Source organism: Nestor notabilis, unplaced genomic scaffold (assembly GCF_000696875.1).
Source record: "Nestor notabilis isolate BGI_N333 unplaced genomic scaffold, ASM69687v1 scaffold14048, whole genome shotgun sequence".
NCBI lineage: Eukaryota > Metazoa > Chordata > Aves > Psittaciformes > Psittacidae > Nestor > Nestor notabilis.
Genome location: NW_009940673.1, coordinates 23,955 through 42,531, shown reverse-complemented (window position 1 = coordinate 42,531; position 18,577 = coordinate 23,955). Strand labels below are relative to the sequence as shown.

At 36.1% G+C, this 18,577-nt stretch overlaps 1 protein-coding gene across 1 annotated transcript in view; it reads left to right on the top strand.

The window, feature by feature from the left end:
- NAA15 (N(alpha)-acetyltransferase 15, NatA auxiliary subunit) overlaps window positions 1-18,577 on the top strand; it is a 31,770-nt gene that overhangs the window by 3,632 nt on the left and 9,561 nt on the right. The window contains exons 2-14 of the mRNA XM_010020480.1: window positions 3,120-3,204; window positions 4,113-4,217; window positions 4,934-5,091; window positions 7,271-7,405; window positions 7,576-7,729; window positions 10,033-10,152; window positions 10,817-10,912; window positions 11,044-11,150; window positions 11,567-11,639; window positions 13,437-13,606; window positions 14,242-14,394; window positions 15,774-15,902; window positions 18,257-18,470. Of these exons, the coding sequence (XP_010018782.1) occupies window positions 3,120-3,204; window positions 4,113-4,217; window positions 4,934-5,091; window positions 7,271-7,405; window positions 7,576-7,729; window positions 10,033-10,152; window positions 10,817-10,912; window positions 11,044-11,150; window positions 11,567-11,639; window positions 13,437-13,606; window positions 14,242-14,394; window positions 15,774-15,902; window positions 18,257-18,470 (1,699 nt within the window). The remainder of the gene's footprint in view (window positions 1-3,119; window positions 3,205-4,112; window positions 4,218-4,933; window positions 5,092-7,270; window positions 7,406-7,575; window positions 7,730-10,032; window positions 10,153-10,816; window positions 10,913-11,043; window positions 11,151-11,566; window positions 11,640-13,436; window positions 13,607-14,241; window positions 14,395-15,773; window positions 15,903-18,256; window positions 18,471-18,577) is intronic.

Sequence of the window (18,577 nt, the reverse complement as noted above, 5' to 3'; positions counted from 1 at the left end):
ATTCCTGCTTCTGTGATTATTTTTTTTTTTTTTCCCTCCTCTTACTCAGAAACTACTGACTCCCTTAAGGATTTTTTCTCCCTGGCTGTGTTTTCCTCGTCTTTCCTTGTGCTATTCTTTCTGTTCCACAGAATCACCAAGGTTTGTACCACCCATGGTGGCATATGCTGCATTCCTGACTGCTTTCTTTCTCATTGACACTTTTATTTAAGCTTGTTAGTCCATAATTGGAGAAGTACATAAGTATACGCATGGCTTCAAGTAGTGGAATCTCATTGATGCTGTTGGACCAACTTTGATGAAACAATCACCTCTTACCTGAAGAAGGATGAAACATGACCTCAATTTCATTTGTTTCCTTTCTTCCACTGCCAAAACATACATGTACATGGAATGCATACATAGAATAAGGAAACTCATAAAGTGATACAGTTTGAAATGTTTCCATTAACAGAATGAAATAGGCTCAAAGTATTAATCTGAAAGGTTGAAGAAATTGTATATAGGAAGCTATTCCAACTTGTCTTGATCTAGAAACAACTGAAAATCGAAATCTATGATGCTTTACTGGGGGATATAGACAACTATGGCTAGATCTTCAGGTGATACAAGTAGGTGATCAGTTCCTTATAATTTATTGGTCCTGTCCAGTGTTCTCTGGGCTGATGAGAGCCTTTCCATAGATGTAAATGGATATAAACTGATGATTTTTTCCTCCCTGCAACCTAAAGGGAGGATTTGTTGCAATTCTCATTGAGTTTACTCTGTTATAAAGTACCCTGTATCATAAGTTCTGACTACACTGGGAAAAATCTATGTGCGAGTATTTCCTGTCTCTAGCATGTATACCATCGTGGTTGACTTTCCTAAAACTTCAAGGTGGGAGTCTGGTTGTTAGAGTGTGTAGAATGGAACTGTTTAGAGATAAGCCTTCATGTTCATAGCCAACATCTGAGCAGTTTAACTTAAAAGCAAATTGCGAAACCCCAAACTACCCCTTCTGCTTGTGAGAGTGCCTTAGTTACACTGGAGATAGGTTCTTAAGTTCCTGTGGCTGCACCACTTTTGTGACAGGTTTTGCTGCTTTCACAACTACCTAAGTGGGAGCAGATGGCTGTTCTACTTTAAGGGAGGAGGCCTGAGTGGTAATGTCTGTGACTGGTGATTTGAGTTTACACACACAAAAAAAAGGCTTGATCTTGTGTTGTCACCTGTAAGCTTTCTGTCAGCTCTGACCAGTGGCTGATTGAAATGACTCAGCCAGCTACTTGAAAGCAGGTAATGACTGAAAGGTGTGAATAATAACAACCAGGCAAGTATAATTAAGGCCAAAAAAAAAAGGCCTCTTATGATTTCCTCTTACCTAACCCTTAATCTTCCTTCACTAGGCGGGAGCCCTGCTTACTTTTCCTGTCCTTGGTGATACAGGGAGTTGTCTTTCAGAAGCGTTTGAAGTCAAGGTTGAACAGGGCTTTGAGCAACCTGAGGTAATGAAAGATGGGTCTGCCCGCAGAGACATTGGACTAGATGATCTTTGAAGGCCCCTTCCAGTCCAAACCATTCTGTCTGTCTTTTGTTGATACATTCCTTTTTGAGTCCATTTTGCTTTGGAGGCTCTCTCTGAGCATCTTCTTCCTCTTTTTTTCCATGATTCCCTTTCTGCAAAGGGTGGCAACAGGATAAGGGGAGAAAGATCCTTAGTTTGTGATGCCTTTTGGTCTTCAGCCTTGATATTTCAGCTGTATGACTTATTACATAGAGAATAATACATCCATTTAGGAGTATACCAGCTTTTTACACTTCTGAATTTATTGTTGGTGTTTCCATCTGTGCTTTGGAATAGAAAGCTGGATACTAAACAGCACCTTCCATGATGCAAAAGCAATGCAAAGTAGAGATGTTGAGGTAGATATCCGATTTTATTTTTAAGCATTTCCATACCATCCATGTAGCTTTTCAAAGTTTTATTTTTAGAACTTTCTGCTTGATGGGAAGACTTGTTGGGTCTGCCTCCCCTGAGTTTTTTTTTAATGGGAATGCTTAGAGGACAAATGGTGTCCATATGTGCTTTTGAATGCTCTTGCGTAGTTAATTTGGAGCAGCATGAGGAAATGTGGAATCCTGAACAAAACTTACTTAGGAGGACTTTAAAACTGCTGGCTCTAAACAATTTTATGCTCCTTTTGGCCATCCTGCCACCAAAACTGGTCAACTGGAGTCAGTGATATCCTGTTATGAATGATTTCCTAGTTACCGAAGGATTTGAGTCTGCTCAGGCAACATGTTTCTTTACTCTTACATTGAAGTTGGAACATTGGTATTACAGTAATTCCTATAATTTGCTTAAGTGACTTAGTATGTGAATTGTTGTTTACAATATTATTTCTTCCTCCTTCAGCTTCTATTTAAAAGATTAGCTCAGGGAGTGTTTCAACAGACGTAAAATACCTAAAACTGGTTTTAAAAGTTCATGCTGTATGCCATTTTGCATTGGCGTCGCCTTGCATAATGAAATGAAACTCAAACACAAGCAAATTGTTAGAGTTGGATTTGAAAAAACTGTAGAAGAATGTTTTAATTTCCAGGATGGCAAGATATCATTAGTATATACCAGTTTTGAAAGTTGGGTGCATAAGAAATATATGTGGTATTCAAATTGATGGTAAGAGGTTGCTTTCAGAGATAGTTTAAGCCAAATCCCAGTGATATAATTTTCTTTCCTGCCTGTATAGTTGTTAGAGGTTGACTCGTTTATTTCTGTGAAAGATAATTAAGCCAAAGTGAGTTGAATGCTTACCATTATGGCATAAGGTTTGCTTTTTATGTTAAAGGAAAGTTAAATCTCTGTAGGTACTTCTGCTTTCTCTGGTATCTTATCTAAGAAACTGCTGTATGATAATGTGGTCTTCAGTTACATATTTAAATTTGTGTTCTTACTAAAATATACTAAAAATTCTTTCCATCACCAGAAAAAATAATCACAGGAAGCTCATTAAACAGGGTTCATTAAAATATTAGTGCATTTTCTAAAAGCCCTAGCTGCAGTGGTGCTTTATATTGGGAGTATGGAAATACTTTAGCTCTGTTTTTAATACATGTGCTCTGCTCTTCTTCAACAGAGGTGTTATGAACATAAGCAGTATAGAAATGGGCTGAAGTTCTGTAAACAGATACTTTCTAACCCAAAGTTTGCAGAACATGGAGGTAAGTTTTCAAATGGCATGTGCTGTCTCTTTTTCCTATAATTTAGCATAGAGTAATAATTTGTAAGATTTATATTTACAGCACTTTATTATTAACATTTTTCCCATATAGCAGTAAGAGTGTCCAGGAACCTTCACCGTGTTGAGCACTTACTGTTGGCAAGATTTGTAATTTTAAACTCTGGTCTTACCAGTGTCAGTAGTCATAGCTTTATTCTTTATTGTTACTCTGCAAGTCTGATATTCATTATAGCATGGTGCAAGTTTCTTAATACAAGTATGTGTTGCTTAAATCACTTTACAGGGGAAATTGTTAGTCACTCATGTAGAAGTGAAAGACAAAAGCAAGAGATCGAATGTTGTTCTGTGGTCTGCTACTTTTTCTGAAGGAATAGTTTTATTGTAAAAGAAGGAAAAGGTGTTTGTCCCTTGCTGTATTTTCAGTTAGCTCTTAATGCTGAGTGAAGAGCCTCTTTTCACTGTCTAGAAATGTGGGTTTTTTCTTCCCCTTTGCCAACTAGTTTGGCATGGGTGGATGTGTGGAAGTCTATGTTGTTGATAAATACTTGAGTAGTTATAATGCTCCTTTACAGTAAAAAAAAAAAATTAAAATCTCGTCTTTCTCCAAAATGTTTGTAGAACAGTTTTTAGTGCCTTGAAATAAAATGCTGCTTCACTTTTAGTGGAAGTAATGCATGAAGTTTATTGTCATGTATGATATACTTCAGTGAATAACCTGCCAGTATACTTTTCCATGGGAAAAAAGAATGCAAAACCTTGATTCATGCTATACGTAGAGTTGCTATATTAAGCTTTAAAACCTATGAAAACTAATAAGTGATACCTATTTAATTTATTTTTTTTTTTTTTTTTTTTTTTTTTTTTTTTTTTTTTTTTTTTTTTTTTTAGAAACCTTGGCGATGAAAGGTCTAACATTAAACTGTCTAGGAAAGAAAGAGGAAGCTTATGAACTTGTGCGTAGAGGCCTAAGGAATGACTTGAAGAGTCATGTCTGCATCCTTTTTGAAACAGTGCATTTACTTATGAATGGAACAGAATTAATATCTACAGCTACTTGATTTATAGAGTGGCAGCAAACCCCGATATTATTAGGCTTCAAACAGGAAGTTAAGGTTTTTAAGTTTTTCTTCCAATACATAAGAATATTTTGTCTAAGCTATCAAAAGGACAGATGCCTTGCAGCTAGCTGAAATATTATACTGTCTTGCTTTACATAGTTTGTTGTTTGTTTTCTTTTTTTTAATGATTAAGCTGCAAGTCTAAACTTGTGGTGGGCTGAACTATGCATTTAAGCATGCGATTTGCTTTAAAAACATTAGTAGTTGTCATTACATTGGTAAGGACTTGTCATATACTTAGCGTACAGGAAATGCAAGCACTACAGTTGTCTAATCTTAGCCCTTACTCAAAAATATGTTTGGGTAAGCGTGATAGTCTTTTCAAGGATCCTATTGCTTTATTTCCTCCTCCCTCACGCAAAAGTACAGTTTCTGGTGTGTTGTATGCACCCTATACGTATTATTGGCAAACAGTTGTCTTCAGTTTGCAAGCAGTTTTCTTTGTACAGCTGCGGAAAAGAATTGTAATTATAACTCTAGTGTCTGTTTATAAAAAGCTTAGAGTGTTTTACTAAGTATTCTGTCACTGTCATGTTAGATCTGTGTTCTTCCTGCTCAAATTCACTACAATCCTTAACAAGAGTTTTCCAGGTTGGCACGTCTATGGCCTTCTTCAGAGGTCAGACAAGAAGTATGATGAAGCTATCAAATGCTATAGGAATGCACTGAAATGGGACAAAGACAATCTTCAAATCTTGAGAGATCTTTCTCTGCTACAAATTCAAATGAGGGATCTTGAAGGTTACAGGGTAAGTACACATACTGCATATATACTGTTGGATCCAGAGTGTTAAAACTATGTGCTCCTCAATGCTTTATGAAAGTAAAAGCAGACGTGCTATTGAGTGATTTCTCTAAAGTATGCAGATTTAGTGGCATGTTAAATTAGTCTTTTTTCAGCTCAGTGCAGAATTGTTTGCTCTTTGTTGTTTGTTTTTGGGTTTTTGTTTTTGTTTTTGTTGTTTTTTATTTTTAATGCTGTATAATCCAGCTGCAGACATTCCTGGTCTTTTTATTATTTTCTTTGAAGGATTCTTGCAGGTAGAAGCCAATGTGTTCAGGTGATGACTGTTATTCAGGGAAAGGAGTTTCTATTTTTTAATAATATTTTACCATATATCGCTCCTTTAAATCCAGTGGCCACCAATTTGCTTTTGGCAGTGGGTAGCAATACACAGCAAGCAGTATGCTGCATAAAACGTACCCAGACTGGGCATTAGTGACAGCTCCTTTGGGTCCAGATACTTCCTTCTGTTTTCTGTGAGCTATAAGATCAGAACTCTTAAATATTCCTCTTCTTCTTGATTTAGTACCCAAAATGTTTAGATTACTATCTTGTTTACTGCTTACTTTGTAGTAAAGCTGAATGCAGTTTGGTAACTTGGGTTGGAACCCTCTTTCTTCCTGTTACTGCGGCACCTAGCTGTTTGCTGCCTTGCATCAGTTGTTTGTATTTGCCACGTGAGATGTTCGTTCGTGTTAGCCAACCATTACGAGGTGGTAGTGTCATGGCTGGGATGCTTCTGTGAAGAAGCACACTTTCTGTTGTCTTCTCTACAAATGCTACTTCTGCTGGAGTTAGATCTTTTTCTTTTTTTTTGTTTAATGTCTTCCTGAATTGTGAGCTGGTGTCTAGCTTGCCAACACCTTTATTTCTTAAAAAGTAGCAGCTTCTGTTTAGCATGCATATAGCAGAGATGTTTTATTTTGTCAGGTTTTCGTCTTTTCAGTTTTTCTTTGCACCCTTAAAGTTGCGGTTGCTAAAAACACATAAGTTGGTCTCTTCATAGATTATTTCCTTTCCAAATTAGGGTAATGTTAGTATGCCAAGAACAAGCTTCGTTCTCAGAGCCATGTGGAACCATCAGCTAATACAGGTCCTTTGTAAATATATCCCTGAGTTAGGATGTTTTTTTTCACACAACTAATTTAGAAATTTGACGCCCTTCTTGCTCAGACAAGATAGCCAAAACTTAGCGCAGGTGGCAAAATACATTTGCAAATGTATGTTCTCTTGGCCTCTGGATAAATGTGAATACAAATGCGTAAGTGCTAAATAAACAAGGAACACGTGGTTGTAGAATGCATTAAGGATTAGATGTTAACGTGCTTTGAAGCCTTGATTCTTGACGGATCATATGCTAGTTTCTGAAGAGTGTGAATTTACTCTCAAAACTGAAAATAAGGTTGTGAGTAGGTTTTGTTTGTTTTCCTTTGCTTTAACTTCCACCTTCTCCTACATTGTGATATTTTGAGTGATCATCATTCTAGTCAAACTGCTGTAACTAGTTTTAGTTTTTTATTAATCCCTACTTTTGACTCAACCTTTTTACTAGTTAGTAACTTTTTTCCTTATTTTAAATTACTTAAAGATGCCTTTCAGGAGTCTGCAGCAAAACAAGTAATAACTTCTTCCTCAGATTAAAACAGCATGATACCAAGCAAATCTGTTGCATCTGCCAGCTGTAATTATCTTCTTGCCAAAGAATAGGCATACACTTGCGTGACCTATTTTGCCTAATAACACTTGAAATTATTTAATACACATGTACTTCCAAGGTGAAGTTGAAACATCAGTAAATAGTAAATGTTTCTGCAACTCAAAGTATATTTAATTGCGTTTTGTTCACAGGCAGTAAGACAGGAAAAGCACGTGTGTCATACATTGACAAAGTTAGTCTGACTCATCAGTATTCAATTGGGTATGATGTGTTATTTTGTGTGCAAGGGGGTTTTTTTATTCAGCCAAGACCACCATAGTGTTTTAAAAGTTATTCTTTCTTTTGGTTAAAAAAATATTTGCAGATAGAAAACTAAAATTTTAGTTACATTCCTTAAATATTAGAATACTGAAGACAGAGTATGGCTTAATGGATTCTACAGAGCATCAGATTAAAGACAGAAAAATAAGTAGCTACTTTTTTGCAGGAAACAAGATACCAGTTGCTTCAGCTCCGACCTGCACAGCGAGCATCATGGATTGGTTATGCTATTGCTTATCATCTGCTGGAAGACTATGAAATGGCAGCAAAAATTTTAGAGGAATTTAGGAAGACACAGCAGGTAAGAGGAAAACATGAATTTTCTGTGTGGGTTGCTGCTTAAGCCAAAAATAAAACACTTGTTTTCTTTAATGATGTGAAAACTTTATGCAGTTTCTGTAGTGAAATGAGTTAAATCCAGATGTGTTCTAGAAGGCTGAATTTTTTCATGTGTCTTCTTTTCCTATGTAGACATCACCTGATAAAGTGGACTATGAGTACAGTGAACTGCTATTGTATCAGAATCAAGTACTCCGGGAGGCAGGACTACATAAAGAAGCCTTGGAGCATCTTTGTACCTATGAAAAGCAGATCTGTGATAAACTGGCTGTTGAAGAAACTAAAGGTAGTTACTTTTCCAAGATACATTTAAATGCTTAGTATACAATGGAATGTCTGTACTGTCAGCTTTTCCCATCTTTTGGAATGTCATCTTTTATTTGGGTTTAGATTAGGTGATTTAATTCTGCTGTGGCAAAGGACTGTGATTGTCTTGCAGCTGTTAAAATACTTACCATACTCTTCTGCCAGGTTCATAAGACATAGAGATTTACTGTTCTGAAACTTACTGAGCTGATGAGTGTTTCAGACAGATGATGCTGAATTGATGTCCTGAAATTCTGTTTGGATAGTGTACCCATGCTATTATAGCTTTGATAGTGGTCCTGGCAGGGAGACTGTCTTTAGAAAAGTAGAAGGCTTTTAATCGTATTCACTCAATCTTGCAGTATATGGAAATAGACTCTTTAGCTGGAAGCATAAGCTTCCGTTACTGTATTATTATAGTCCTAGTGTATACAGAGCAATGTAAGACTGTATCTTATATTCCATAGCTGGAATTGCAGTGTGATAGAAGTTCGTTCTTGCAGCTCTATTACCAGGTGCACTTTTTCAAATCATGCTTTGTTCCTTTTCTGCTTGATGTTTGTACAGTCCTTCTGTGAAACTTCCAATACATTGAAGGTAGTGCTTGTTCATGGCCCACACTGGAATCTGTTTGAATGACTGCTTGAAGCAAAGAGAAGAAATCCTTTTACTTTATAATATTATTCATGTAGATGTTATGACTAGCTCCCTGTTCCTGCTAATGGTTAATCTTACTGTCTCACAAAAAGAACCTAGGAACTGAGTATTATGGAAGGTGTGTGGTACCTCCTCAAGGAAAATGATTGCAGGTGACTCTCTGCAGTTGCCAAATACATTACTTGGGTTGCATATAGATGAAAATGGATGTAGAGATTACACTATCACTAGACTGTATTTCAGATGTTGTAGTGGGAGTTTTGGTTTGGGCAAGGGCTGTTGGTTTATGACTTATCTATTATCTAATGTACTATGTGTTCCTAACTTTTTGATGGAAGTACAAGGCTGGAACTGAAATGGGATTTTCAAATGTGACTTCAAACAAAATCCCAACCCAAATTAACAAAAAGCCCAAACATACAAAGCTTGTTGGCAAGTCGACAGAAAAAAGGATGGCAGTTCTCTTTGCAGTGAGTGCGCTTTCAACTGGCTATAACTGATTTACTTTTGGGGGCACAGCTCCTGTTGCATTGTTAGGTGTAACTTAGCTGCTGTGCATACTACAGAAAAGCCTCCTAATAAATGAATGTTGTCTGTGAATTTTAAGTGTGTGCACAAAAGCCATTGTGGATGAAATACAATTGAGAAACGCTGAAAATAGTATTAGCATTTCCCACAGTTGGATTAAAAAACCATAACTTTGACCTCAGAGAAAAGTATTTAGGTTTATTTGCCAGATTCTGTCATTCTCAATGAACATAATGATGTTTTCCCTGGCATTAGATACTGTGTGTAGTCCTCAAGTTATCCTCTCTGTGGGAAGCAGCATTTCTTGGCAAAATAGTGTCAGTTGTGTGATGCAGGGAAAAAAAGAGGTAATGCTGACTCACGTTTTCCTCATGGAAGTGGGTGAGAAAATCTTACCTTAATCTAGAAAAACACTCTTACCACTTGTGGTGTGTAATGTTTCAGTGCCTAACATTTGCTGATAGCAAAGCTCTCTAAAACATGATTTCCCATTGTGAAATGGGAAATTGACTTTTATTGTAACTCCAGCATCAGCAAACATGCTCTGTACGGTTGTTTGATATGGACTTTACTTTTAAGTCATATCTTGTAATGGAATATCATTAAAAGGAAACTTGTTTGCAGAATCTTGAAAATTCATTAATCAGATCAATGGCTTGATTTAAAACATTGAAGTTAGTTTTATCAAATCCCACACTGAAGAACCATTCTTCTATTTGCAGCTCTGCAGTTTCAGTTTGTTTTTCAAGATGCTATATACGTGAAATGACATGTGCTGCTTTTAATTGCCTTCTGTAGTAAAAACCATGCTTAAAATAACCAGTCACTTCAGTAAGTGCATCTTGCTTTTAACAGTAAATTTTCAAGTAAGCTTCAATAGTTACTGGCCGAGTTACAGAATCTTACTGTAATTGCAGCTAACGTCAAAGTAAAAGCATATCTGTCAGCTAGTTTATGATGGCACTGTGATAATTTTTTCTAAGAAATTAGAATCTGCATGGAGTTAAGGATTATCTAATCTTTTACTGTAGAGTGATTAATGTTACACTACTTCAGGATCTTGTTACCATAATTTAAAACTTCTTGGATTTCACACAGGAGAACTCCTGCTTCAGCTTGGTAGACTTGAAGAAGCAGTTGAAGTCTACAAAGGACTGCAAGAAAGAAATCCTGAAAACTGGGCCTACTACAAAGGTCTAGAAAAGGCACTTAAACCAGGTAATGATTTGATAAGTGTTTCTGCACTTTTGGAATGTAGAATTTGTCATAAATAAATAAAACTGTTATTTAAAAACATCCCCATTTAAGTTTTACTGTTTAGTCATAGTGCGTATTTATTGTCATAATGCAATGGGGTTTCTTGTAAGAAAGGCTGGAAGTATTGTATTGTTGTTATCCTGTCTTACTTACAACCAAAACAACAACAACAAAAAAAAGGCAGTAATCGTTGTGCATGGTTGAAAGAATAGAGTTACTTTTTAGAATACAGTTTTCATTTAGAATTTTTCTTTTGCTGTCTGTTATCTTAATCTTATATTGTAGGTAATACACATTTTGGAAAAACAGGCACGATTCTCCCGAATGCTTTATTTATTGAAGATTTTAGCACAGTGATAAGGCAGGAACTCTTTTCTAAGATGAGAGATAAGCAATTAGTCTTCCACTGCTGGAAGAGGAATTTACAGATACTGCATACCTGAAATCACTTAGTACAGCAGTTTAAAAAAGAGTAAAATGGAAATTAGTGTTCTTCAGGAAGTATAGAGCTATTAGTCGCTATATATTCTGATTCTTTTTTTAACTAGATATAAATCATCCTTCCTCCCCCTCTCCCTTCTTGCCAAAAAGGAAGGAAAAAGTAAACTGTAAAATTCTGTTCCAGCTAATATGATGGAGAGGCTAAAGATCTATGAAGAGGCCTGGACTAAATACCCAAGGGGACTAGTTCCAAGAAGATTACCATTAAACTTTTTGTCGGGTAAGTGCATTTTTGCAGGTAGCAATCAACACTTGTGTTTCTTAGATACTAATGTTTTAACAGCATAAACGGTCTGCAATTGATGAGTAATGTGTGGTAAAACAAAATCAACAGGTCTTTTTCCTCTCAAGGTGAAAAGTTTAAGGAATGTCTGGACAAGTTTCTAAGGATGAATTTCAGCAAAGGTTGTCCACCAGTCTTCAATACTTTGAGGTCGTTGTATAAAGACAAGGAGAAGGTAGGTTTTTCCCCCAGTTTTTACATGTTCTACCTAATAGCTGTGATGCATTAAAAAGATGAAAGAAACTTCTTTTTTTCCTGCAGTGCTCACTCCATCAGCGCTGTTGTACATTATGGCTTAGTATATCTAGAAAAAAATAAAGTACAAGCATAGATAACCTTATGCCAAGTTGGTAAATGTAGAAAAGTAAGATTTACTAATTAGAAGCTGCGTGTTAACCAAGGAAGGGTTGGTCTTAATTTGTTACAGATTGCTGAGACTGAGTGCATTCCCATACGTATTGTAACTCAGGATATTATAGAATTTTCTAACAAAAAAATAACTGGTTTGGGTAACAGCAAGTAGGTCAAGGTGAAATAAAATACCATCTTACCCCCAGATTTACGTTTATTTTTTTTGCCTTGTGTGTGTAGGTGGCAATCATAGAAGAGCTCGTGGTAGGTTATGAAACCTCTCTAAGAAGTTGCAGGTTATTTAACCCAAATGGTGAGTGCTAAGACTGTCGTATTTCATAGAAGAAGTGCCTGGTGTAAGCATTATGTGACCATTCAGAGGCAGGGAATCAGTGCGGAATGAAGAATTTGAGATGATGGGGGGTTTTCCCTTTTTTTATCCCTAGCACAGAACTAAACCATAGTCACCCTTAGAATGGATTTGAGCTGTCAAATGAAGTCTGTATTCAAAATCTAGTCACTTGTTCTAAAAAATTTCTCCTGGATCCACAAATTTGGTCATCTCTTTGAAGTTTGGAGTTCAAGTATTCTCTTTTCAAGACTTTAAATTATCTTTTGTCCAGGACATGGAAATTTGAAAGCTCTGTTAAATCTTTAATTCCAGAAATATCAAAGAAAAGGGAATAGATACTGTGATAGCACAGTCTTCAGGGGAGGGAGTTTTGGAGCTTCTCAGGGTGGCTGGGTTTTGTGTTCTTGGGGGTTTTGTTTGAGAGTTAAAAAATGTTCTCCAGGTTTTGACTGGCAGCTGCTTTGTTGTGAGGTATGGTTCTACATGTATTGAATCCAGACTTCATAGTTTCCTCTCTGGTAGCTTTATGATGTTTACTCATTTGCCCAACTGCTTCGTAACAGAAAACCTCGAAGAAAAAATGTTTCTGCGTAGAATATCAACATAGTTGATAGTCTTGAAATTTTGGTAGATGGATTATAGGAGTGTAATAATCCAGATAGCATGAATGACAATATATATTAAAAGTTTACAAGACAATCTTTATTGAAGTTAAAACCAGTTAGTTCCCTGCTTTGCAGAAATACTAATGCGATACTTTCTTATGAAATTCTCACCTAAGTTGCCTGTTATAATTTTCCCTTGAATTCAATGCTATGGGCTACAGTATAGCTACTTAATAGCTGCTGAAATTTGTCCAAGCCTTTCAAACACATTTGTGCTTTTGTGGTTTAAGGAAATGGCTTACTGTTATTTCAGTTCAATATTTGCTTTTATATTAAATTTCATATTAAAATTCGTACAAATAAACAATTTTCTGCTCCCTTAAAATGATCAAATGCATGATTAAGTTACAAACTGAAGAACCAGAACCTTTTGGCAAGAACAGAGCCCACACACCCTGCAAGGTGCTATACTTCCTAGTAAAAATTGAGTAGTGAACTTAACTTCTAAAACTTCAGTAGTATTTTTTGATTTCAGGCAGAGTTCTCTAACTTTCAGAACTGCTTTGTGTATAGGAATGCTTTCTAGGATATATTTGGGCAAACAGCGATGATAAATTTGTCAAAGGTGGGGACAGAACATCTTTTTAGAGCTAGGTTTTGCAACAGCCAGCCTGTTTTGTTTAAAAATATTCAAGTCTGTGGGTTGAAAACATGCAAACACTGAATGTACTGAAATCCTTTACATTGCTACTGTGCAACAGCTGTGTTTAGCAGGACTCTGCTATACACTTAATCTAAAACAGTTTTAAATAAGGATTCTGCATGCACTGCAGACTTGCACATATGGCTGCCCTGATTAAGGGTCTAGTTGGAACAAAATGCAGCTCACTTCTGACCCACTAACTCGCTTTTCCATTCCCTTGACAGTATGGTATGAGAAGGGAGCAGAGTATGCTCAGGTCTTGTCACACCGTAGCCTTAGAATTTAATGAACTTACCTGGACCCAGGTATTTGGATGCAGATCCAGGTGTGGTGTGACAGCCTGGTACAGAGGCAGAATTAACTTCAGTGGTGTTATATTTTTAGCACTCTGCTTCCGGCATGTTATTTTAATAAACTGGACAATAACCTCCCTCTGTGTTTTTCTTCCAGATGATGGTAAAGAAGAACCTCCAACCACTTTACTCTGGGTCCAGTATTATTTGGCTCAACATTATGATAAAATTGGACAGCCATCCCTGGCTCTAGAATATATAAATGCTGCTATAGAAAGTACTCCCACTTTGATAGAACTGTTTCTTGTGAAGGCAAAAATCTATAAGGTAAGTTTGTCTTATTCTTAGTGACCAGAGGTTATTAGTTTCTTATGATGGAAGACTTTTACATAATGTTTTTGATGTGAACATTGAAGTTTATTAAGCAAGACACGTGGAGAAATCTGTGGGAAGTTACTTCATGAGTTGTAATGAGTTTCTAGATAAAAGGTGTTGTTTGGTTACTTGGGTTTTTTTACTGCGTATGAATAAGTCCCTAGGGAGGTTTTTAAGTTATTAAAGGACAAATATACTGAAAAACGTGAATTCTCAGTTTAAAATTGTTTCATGGTAAAAATGACACTAATAAATTTAGTTGATGTTTTAAGCATCTTCCACCTATTCTTAGTGCCTGTTTTTCTAACTCCTAAAACAGCTTCTTAGCTGCGCTATGGTATTGTATCAGAATGGGATTATCCAAAGCGTTCTTTAAGGATTTTCAGGGAAGACCTGTATTACCAGCATGAGAAAAAGTAATTTTTCTGCCTTTTTTTTCTTTCTTTAAAGACCTGCTGCTTTCCTGAAGAGAGCTATTTTAAAGTGTGTATAAAAAAAAAAATAAAATAACTATATTAAACAGTGAATAGATAAAGTACAAATGTGTTAGAATTACTGAATCTAACTTGAACTTCTGTCTCTTTAAGCATGCTGGAAATATTAAAGAAGCTGCAAGGTGGATGGATGAGGCTCAGGCTTTGGACACAGCAGACAGATTTATCAACTCCAAATGTGCAAAATACATGTTGAAAGCAAACTCCATTAAAGAAGCAGAGGAAATGTGTTCTAAGTTTACAAGGGTTTGTTGCATTTAACTATAGCTTTTCTGAATAATGTGGGCCTAACCCATTGTGGAATAACTTTGTGTGTTAACTTCCCACTCACATTTACTATAATCTTCTGAGTTCTGTTTCAGAGCAACTATGTTTGCTTGCTTCACTAATGGTGGTCAGTATTAGGTCATTGTTAGGATCTTGCATAAGCATGATTCCATACTATTCAGTAAAATCTCTAAAGCTCGGACCTGATGTTTTTTTCAAAGTAGTATTTGGGTATAATGTTGATTCTAGAAGAGCCTTGAAAGATCTGATAAAGTTGCCCATGTCTCTTACTTGGTTATTTTCTTCTAAAGGTCGTAAGTTTGAGAATTCAGACTTACCTTGGAACAAAATTTGATGATGTTGCTCCATGTAATCTTTTTCATCTGCTTTTGATCGTAGGTGTAGCGCTTAAATACAAGCTTCCTAATTAAAAAGCAATAATTAAAGAAGACCTAAATTAAGCATAATGAAAACGGAACTAATTATTTTTCTGATTTTTAGCTGTATAAATCAGACTGGTTTGAAGACTGCCTTTCTCTTTCATTTGGGGCATCTTTTCAATATTATCTGTCATTTCCCAGCTTTAGCTCTTGGTTGATTCTTGAATAGGATGGTTTTTGCAAGATCAAAGTGAAGTCAGAATGGCTGCATCCACCTCAAGTAGCTGACTTTGACATTAAGTTTGAAAGGCATAGGATAAGTTCTACGCATCTGTGCAAGTATATATAAATACCAGATTTGAAAGACAACTGTAGTCTCCTGGTCTTTTAGAATCAGTATGTGTCAGAGCTACCAGTATTCCTTTTGCTTTGCCACTGCTGTCTAGTGGCAATGGCATAAAAAATAACCTATTAACTACTCTCAATTACTACACTTAACTCAATCAGCAGGTCTCTGGAAGACACAGGTGGCAGGTTTAGTAAAAAAAAATTCAAATCCTGCAGGTGTCAGTGTCATGCCACATACAAGAATTTTTCTGCCATTTTTCTTGCTGCAATGTGTTACTTGTGTACACAATGTTAAAACCACTGAATGAATGTCTTCTATCCTAAAGGTGAGGAACTCTCACAGTCAAGCGGTTATTCAGTGTGTATTCCAGTAAGTGGAACGTAGAGGAAATGCTTTTTGGTTTCTGGTTTTTTTTTTTTTTGTTTGTTTGGTTGGTTTGTTTTGTTTTAATGAACAAAGCAAGTCCATGTTAACTGTGGCATTTCTGACTTTCAGGACTCCAGTTTTGAAGTTTAGCATTCTTTTGATAGCCTTTTATTTGTGCTTTTAATTAGAACAAGATAAAAGAAATGAACGTTAACATATTGAACGAGACTTACTTTTCTTTGTAATGCTGTTTTTGCTTTTAGGAAGGAACCTCAGCAGTAGAGAACTTGAATGAAATGCAGTGCATGTGGTTTCAGACAGAATGTGCGCAAGCTTACAAAGCAATGAACAAATTTGGAGAAGCACTTAAGAAATGCCATGAAATTGAGAGAGTATGTATCCAGTTAAACTGTCTGCTTTGGAAAACACTAGGTTAAATTTACTGTGCTAGTATGTTTCCTTTCTGAGCAGTAGGAGTGTGCTTCATGTAACTTCAGGAGAGATTTCATTTCATGTTGGCCGCTGGCGAGTTGATTAAATTGTGTTTCCTCCTAAAAATGCCACTGTGAACTGCATATTATAAAGAGGTTCTATGAAGTCATCTGAACAGAAAACTCTCAGAAATAATCTTACTTTTGGCAGGGTACATTAAAGTATGTATTTGGGGTAAAGAAACAGCATATATACTTTAAGTCCAAAAAGAACATGGCTGAACTCACAAGCCCAGCCTTAAAGGAAGGATGTTGCCTTGGTTATTGTTAAGTTACTGTATTTTAGAGGGAGAGAGTAAATGTAAAAAGCTATAGGAAATATTAAGTATCTTCTCCTTTAAAAAAACACTAAGCTACAGTTTACAAGAAGCTATTAGAAGTAAAAAGACTTCTTAGAGTAGAAAATGTATCCAAAAGGGGAGGTGTGCTTGCACATTAAATACAGATCCCATAGCAAGGCAAACAAAAATATTTGAATGCACATCTTCTAAAGTAAGTATGGGTTTGGGGGTTTGTTTTGGTTTGGGTTTTCTGGGTGGTTTTTTTTTTTTTAAGGACATTATGGTCTAGAAAAAAGACCAGACAGCTAAGGTTGTAAATGAAATGCTCTAAGATGAGATCTTAGCAGGAAGCTACACGCCTTTGTAAATAGAGAGGCTTAAGGAGATGTCAGCACTGATGCTTTTCTGCAGAGGAGGCTAGTTCTCAGATTGGAACAAGTCAACCAAGTGATTTGCCAGAACCATGTTCTTTAAATCCTTTAAATAAATTTGTGTAAAATTCATTAAAAGAAATAGTATAAGAAACTTGCTAGTCTTCTGGTACCTTGATGAGCTGATTTAGTCACCCTAAAAAACATTTCTAAGGAATTAAGTCACCATGTTTAATTTATTTATTGGATTAACTGATTGAAGATATAGTAAAGATCAGAAATAAGATATGTTGTATTCAGAACAGAGCAACAATGCTTTTGTAAGAGAAAGCAATGCCTATTAAATCTTTTAAAGGTGCCAGTTATGCTTAAGGCAGTCTAGGTGTTCTGGATTTCAGAAACACTTTTGATATCATCCTTCACATCCTGAAGGATCTGAACTGCCTCAGAAAAAGAAAGGATGTTGATCTCATGGATTTAATAGCTGGTTTGTGACTGGGAAACAGAGTTAGGAGCGAATCATCAGCTTTTACAAGAAAAGGAATTTATCATGGAGATGACTAAAACATCTCTCTAGGGTCTCCATTGTTTGATAGATCAATGAATGATCACAGAAAGGGAGTGAGTAGTGCAAGGACACTTGCACTGTCTCAATACTAAATGATAAAACGGGGCATGAAACAGTGTTCAACAGTGTGGTCGTCAAAGGAGGGACAAAAAGAATTATTTGCCTATGCGTAAGTAGTAAAAGGTTTTATATTAATTACTGCTGCTCAGGAGAGAAATCCTGGAACTATTATAGACAGTGCTGCAAAAAGGTCTGTGTTGAAATGGAGCCGCAGTCAAACAACAGTGTTTGGAACTGAGCAGAGAAGTAGCACTTTCCTTCCATTATATAAATCTGTCATACTGTTTACATCTGAATATCACACCTCCTGAAAAATGTGCCAGTAAAATACATGCCATGGAGTAACATCAACATGGAGAGAGTGCAGTTAGCTTGTCATGCTTACTATTTTATCTTCAACTTTGACAAGCAACAACTGAGTTAGGATGAAATTGTATGAGATCATAAGTACATGGAGAAGTTGGAGAGAGGAATGACTTTTCACTGCTTCTCAAACCAAAACAAGGAGACATCAGGTGACAATGAGGAAAGCAGATCTTGAAGAAACGAAAGTACTTTCTCACACCACATGTGATCTAAGTGTGGAATTTGTTGCCACAGCATTTAATGGAAGTAAAAATTATACTTTTGACTGAAAAAAAATCGTAGAAGAAAAACTCTTCAAGTGCTGTTTAAATACAACACATGTAGAACTTTTGTCCCTTGAACCGCAAATTGTAAGAGAGTGGTTACTGTTAAGAGATTATGAAATGGGTGAATTTTGGTTCTGACCTGTGATGCCTTCTGTTGTTTTCACCATGGCTTTATTTTGGGAGGGTTTTTTTAATTCACATTTTAAAAGTTAGGGTGTATTTGTCAAATGGCAGGCTTTTACTACATTATTACTACATTATAGGGGAGAGTGTATTAAAAAAGTCAAAGTTAGTATCTTAACTGCTAATACTCGCTAAATAATGTTATGTTACGTTGTGTTAGCATTTTGTAGAAATCACGGATGACCAGTTTGACTTTCACACTTACTGTATGAGGAAGATTACCCTTAGGTCTTATGTGGACTTGTTAAAACTAGAAGATGTACTTCGGCAACATCCGTTCTACTTCAAAGCAGCACGAATTGCGATAGAGATATATTTGAAACTTCATGATAATCCTTTAACAGATGAAAATAAAGAACACGAGGCTGATACAGGTATTCAACCCTCAGGATTTATTAAATATGCAGTTTCACTGATTAGTGGATATTTTACAAAGATCCAGCATTCTTGTAGTTGTCAACTGTAATAGCCAAAAATAAGA